Here is a 6179-nt window from a genome sequence, read left to right as displayed (position 1 = left end):
TAGTGTTAAAAAAATGAAGTTTTCACCTTCTTTATTAGCTCCAACGCTGTTCATGTGACAAATATGGACGATATTTAGGATGCAATAATCTAACGATGAGGAATGAGGTAATTGGCTATTTGTAAAAATTTATGGAGATAACTAAAGTTTAGTGTAGAAAATAGCACTTACAAGTGCGGGAGCAAATCGATAGAAACCTCCCAAATAATTAACTCTATCAAATGAATGGTTGCATAGAGGTATTACACTATATACGTACTATACACATATAATGAATATAATTAATCATCGATTATGTGTGAGCTAAAACCATGAGTTGTGAAATAGTAGCATATGCAGGTAGCTGACTGCTTGTGCATGAAGTGCGCCGCATATGAACCTCGATTTTTCATCGGTCTTCGCGTAGATCCATATATCCACGTTGGCATTGCCCCTCTGGGCTCTTCACGGCTGCTTCCTTCCCTTGCCACTTATATATAATCCCTTCCATCTCTGAACTTGCAGAGCTCAACCACAAAGCTACGAGTATTTACTACACTTGCACTTCATTTCAGTCTTCCTCATCTCTCTTGGGGAAGGACTGACAATAATTCGAGTACGTATTTCATAATTTCTATCTACGTACATACTTAAGTTTTTTTTTTTTTTTAGTACAAAATACTCCGTAAGTTTGAATGTGTAGTTTTTGCCAATATGTACTAGTTAGTATGTTTTGCCTGAACTTGTTCTTTTGTGCAGAAATCTGAAATTTGGACTACATATAGGAGCTGGCACAATGAGGCCAACCACTTTCGTGCATTTTTTCGTCGGAATTTTTGTTTGCTTGAGTTCTTTCTGCATCATTAACGCAGAAGATCCATATTTGTATTATACATGGACTGTAACATATGGAACCATTTCTCCGTTGGGTGTTCCTCAACAGGTTTGGCGTTTTGATCCTTCATGAACATAATGTTATTATATAATTCTGTATGTATGACTTCTGCTTAATTAATGTAGCAATTGTGGTTAATTATGCAGGGTATCCTTATTAATGGTCAATTTCCTGGGCCAAATATTGAAGCTGTGACAAATGACAACATAATCGTGGACGTGATTAACATGTTGGATGAGCCTTTCCTCATTACATGGTGAGTATTTTTATTGGCAGTTGTAATGGTTGTAGATTTAAAATGCATGGCTCGTCATAGGACTTATTTCTTTTGCTGTGGGAAATCAGGAACGGAATCCAACAGCGAAAAACGACGTGGCAAGACGGAGTGCTTGGAACCCAATGCCCCATTCCTCCAAACACGAACTGGACATACAAGTTTCAAACGAAAGATCAGATTGGAACCTACTCCTACTTCCCTTCAACTAAACTGCACAGAGCTGCTGGAGGTTTTGGGGGTTTCAATGTTGCAAATAGGTCGGTCATTCCAGTGCCGTATCCTATTCCGGACGGCGAGTTTACCCTGCTTGTTGGTGACTGGTACAAGACTGGCCACAAGGTATGTAATTCATAAAGTAATGGATATTCCTCACTTGGTTTACTCTTTCTTAGGCGTCGATGCTAGCAGTAGGGAAATGTTCTTTTTTGGATATAGCATGACATGTTAGTGGTCCATATTTACAGGCTGGCAACATAAAGTTTCGGAGTGTAATTGTTACAAACCATATAACAAGAATAACTTTCTGATAAATGCTCTTATTTTTTCAGGAATTGCAGCAAATATTGGACTCTGGCAAAAATCTTCCACTTCCTGATGGTCTTCTTATCAACGGGCTTCCTGAAAATACAGTCTTTACTGGCGAAAAGGGTATGCATTAGCGCTTCTCAAAAGTGTTTGTATACCATTTCTGTTTTTGAAGATTTTGTAATCAAAGTTCTGTTGGGTTATTTCAGGAAAGACCTACAAGTTCAAGGTTTCAAATGTGGGCATAGAAACTTCAATTAACTTCAGGATTCAGAACCATACAATGACACTCGTTGAAGTTGAAGGAGCTAATACCTTGCAAGAGGTGTATGAATCACTTGACATTCATCCAGGTCAATCCGTGGCTGTTTTGGTCACGCTATACGGTTCAGTCAAGGACTATTACATCGTTGCCTCCACCCGATTCACAAAGCCGGTCCTCACGACCACTGGATATCTCCGCTACGCTGGTTCTAACACCCCTGCTTCAAAACCATTGCCAATTGGTCCAACCTATGAGATTCACTGGTCTATGAAGCAAGCCAGGACAATCAGGTAGCAATCACTTCCTAGAGACATTTCTATTTCCATTTTCAGAAGCATATATATAGTTGGCGAATAAAGTTTGTTCACCAAATGATGTGACAGTTTCTGAGTATCTAATTTGGCAATCAAATTTGGTGAGCCTAGCATTATTGTCTAATGATTTTCTAATTATATATGGAATTAACTTTTTTTCCTTTCTGGTACTTGAAGATTAAATTTGACGGCAAATGCAGCCAGGCCTAACCCACAGGGCTCATTCCATTATGGAACTATTCCAGTTGTCAGGAGACTACTTTTGGCCAATACTGCTACTAAGATTGATGGAATGCTTCGATATGCCGTAAACAACGTCTCCTATGTTGATCCGGAGACCCCATTGAAGCTCGCTGATTGGTTTAACATCTCCGGCGTGTTTAACCTCAACACGATACAGGACACACCGACTCCAGGCCCTGCAGTATATGGCGCCTCTGTCATAGGAACTGCCCTTCATGATTTCGTGGAAATTGTCTTCCAGAACACCGAGCCTAAACTTCAATCTTGGCACCTGGATGGATACAGCGCCTATGTTGTTGGGTAAGCTCTATGACCAATTGTCATATGTATAACAAATTATTGCCTAGACATCATATTTTTTTAACAATTTGTCTAATAATATTTGTTCGCCTTCACAGATATGGCTCTGCTGCTAAATGGACACTAAATATGACGAGACGTTACAATTTGGACGATGCTGTACCGAGACACACAGTTCAGGTAATTGACAGGAACTTGTACCGTTTAACCTCATCCAGTTTATGCATACTTTCTGAGATTTTATCGTTCTATATTGATCAACGTTAATTGGTGTACACAACTTACAGGTATATCCACTTGGTTGGACTGCTGTGCTAGTCTCTTTGGACAACAAGGGTATGTGGAATTTAAGATCTGCAATCTGGTCTAAGAGGTATTTGGGGCAGCAATTATACATCAGAGTTTGGAACAATGAACACAGCGTTTATACTGAGAACGATATGCCTTTGAACGCTTTGCTTTGTGGCAAGGCCAAGCAGCAGTGATAGCAAACTTATTTACTCTTTGATCATGTAACTCGTATGTTCTTTCATTATTTTTATTTTTTAAATTTGGTAGTTCTTAAGTTTCAGTTACGAGGGTGTGACTGTCGAAAAAGAATGGGGAAACAGGCTTAGGATTGAGGGAAATAAGATGTTTCAAAGGGTCATTGTGTTAGATTTCTTGCTACCACATCCCATAGAGGATTCATTTCTCTTACATGTTCATTTTCTATTATGTTATGTGCTTCTATACTCCCCAGCACAATGTTTACTTCTCTGTTTTCCTGCTTCTATAGAATAAGTCATCACAGTTAACCAAAAGATAGCACCGTAGCAATTAAAAAGGAAAAGATATAATCCTTCTGTTTGGTTGCTCAGAAACATAAGGAAATGTTTACAGGCATTTTCATAGCACGGTCCAAATTGCGTCTATTTAACCCTAGATTCATGGTCCAACAAAAAAAAAAGTAAAAAATAAAAAATTGATGGCCCGTTTGGTTCGATTCGATTTTAATAAAAACTAAACCGAACTGAACCAAACAAAAAGCACTCAGAGACCCAACCAAACAAAAAGCACTACTCAGTACAAAGCTGCTCCAGACTTACCGTCCACAGGTGTTCAAGTTCAAACTACCTGCGACTGACCAATAATAAAAATATAAAATGATAACTGATCAAACTCTGTCAAAAACTTCTTATAACCAAGAACAATTCAGCTCCTACAAAATTACAATGGTACTAGCCCACCAACAAATAATTTTCATTGTTGGAGCCCCCGCTAACTAATTTTTTAGGGTGACTGTTTTCGTTTGTTTGAATTTGAACCCGCTATGAAAAACAATCTACGCTCCAATTGCTCAACGCAAGTGAACCGACCTCGGTATTACTGGGGGGATTGAATGTTCACTTTTTCTTCTTTGATAGCAATACCATCTAGTTCAGTCATTGCCGGAGTTGAAGAGAAACTCGCCACTTAATGCATTAAAGAAGAATGCAAAAACCGAGAGAGGAATTGCAAACAAAGCATCCTACTAATGCATTAACATAAAATTAACGTGATACATATCCAGCTCTCACCACCTGAAGTCAAGTCTTAATTAGAAAAAAAAATGCAAGAAATTATTATCATTATTGTTTTATGTAATGCTTTATCGCCATAAGTACTGGGGGATTTTCCATGGCAAGAAATTTTTTATTTTTATTTTGATACAAATGTGAGAAATTATTTTTACATATACATTTTACGTCATCATCTCATATCCTGTGCATGCAAAAGGGATTCATTTTTAACAAAACTTATGCCTCCCCAGTTTCCCTGGAGTGAAAATTTGTTAGAAGAAATAAGAAACGATTGGAATAAGGTCCAATTTTTTGTTTTTTTCTTCACCAAAAGCTGGTTCACTTTAAAGTTAAGCACTAAAAGTGTTTGGTAAAAATAAAATATCTTGTTTATTTTAAAATCAATGACCTACAAACAGCAGCTTTTAAAAGAAAACGGTACGTTTAAAAGCAGACTATAAATTGCTTTCTAAAAATGCTTTAATAAAAAGTGGACATTAAATGAATATTTTTAATTCCTATAATATGCTCATTAATTTTGAAAAATTACATTGTTAATCCTTTTAGACACACTTTATCCTTGAAAAATAAAGTGACCACCATCACCTACCACTACAAACCCTAACCTCTTACACCACCATTGCCATTACCACTATTGTTTCCACCACCACCACACCACAATCTCGCCGCCACACCACCACCATCAAAACCATGCCCGCCACCACTACGACCACAACCACTACCATTTTTGCCACCACAACTGCCACAATCATTGTTGTCGCCGCCCCTACCACCATTTTTACCTATGTAGCCCAACCACCACACCTCTTTATTGGCACCACCACTACCATCCCAATCATGCCCTCGCCACCATTGTCGTTGTCATCGCCCACACTATCATGTCCATTTTTGTCATTATACACAACTATATCACTTTTACATTAAAATTTACCAAACTTTTTTACATTGTTTTTCATACTCATAACACTTTTAAAATACAATTTATCAAACACTTAACTGTTTTTTTTTTTTTTTTTGCAGCTGAATGTTCTTAAAACATAGTAGAAGTAGTTGTTAGAAAAAGCACAGCAATCCCAAACTGGTCCTAAATAAAAGAAATTTTGGACGGGTAGCAAATCACTTTTGTGAAATCAAAATAAATAAAAGAACATTTTCATAACACAATATGCATCATAAAACTATGTAAGTTGTATTTTCAATTGGTTTTCCTCATTCTCAATTATATGTCTTATTTGGTTGAGTATCAACAGGATGTGTTACATCCATCCCTAATTTAAATTGTATTTTCACTAATTTTGAGTTTATCTTGCTTTTAAAATGGTTTTTGGATCTTAATTGGTGAGCCCAAGGGGCCCACCCCTAATTTTTGTCCCTTGAGTCTCTCTTATCTCTTCCCTCTCAGTCCTCTCTTTCTTCCTTTTCCCCGTGCTCTCTCTCTCTGCACTCTTCTTTTGCTCGAGTTTCACACACACCAGCACCTTCATCTCCTTCATCATCAACACCACAACAACAAAACATCATCACCATCACCCTTGTGTTCTCAAAAACGAAGAAAGGACACCCAAACCCCTCTTCCATTTGGCCGGTACTGTTCATCGTCTTCCCCGATGATTTTCTTGATTTTTCAGCATTGGTAAGCTTCTAAAAACCCTTGGGATGTGTTTTAGGGTTAGATTGAAGCTTGTTTTAAGTTGTGTATACATTTGAATCACAGAAAATAGCTTAGGAAAGCTTTTCCAAATTTTCCGGCGAGCACCACCACTTTTGAGGCAATTTCCGGCCAAACCACGGATAGTTGGCCAATATGCAAGGTATTAAT

The 6179-nt window shown here is 37.8% G+C and overlaps 1 protein-coding gene across 1 annotated transcript; it reads left to right on the top strand.

The window, feature by feature from the left end:
- Nucleotides 1-501: 501 nt before the first annotated feature.
- Nucleotides 502-3532, top strand: LOC126613954 (L-ascorbate oxidase homolog). The gene is made up of 9 exons (XM_050281589.1): nt 502-595; nt 739-922; nt 1021-1130; nt 1220-1490; nt 1700-1799; nt 1886-2231; nt 2433-2798; nt 2897-2978; nt 3086-3532. Exons 2-9 carry the CDS (start codon nt 776-778, stop codon nt 3281-3283), a joined length of 1620 nt encoding a protein of 539 aa, XP_050137546.1. The 5' UTR covers nt 502-595; nt 739-775; the 3' UTR covers nt 3284-3532.
- The last annotated feature ends 2647 nt before the right edge of the window (nt 3533-6179 follow it).

This window comes from Malus sylvestris, chromosome 2 (assembly GCF_916048215.2).
Source record: "Malus sylvestris chromosome 2, drMalSylv7.2, whole genome shotgun sequence".
NCBI classification, from domain to species: domain Eukaryota; kingdom Viridiplantae; phylum Streptophyta; class Magnoliopsida; order Rosales; family Rosaceae; genus Malus; species Malus sylvestris.
The sequence above is the reverse complement of the archived record's forward strand: the minus strand, read 5'-3'. Positions and strand labels throughout refer to the sequence as shown.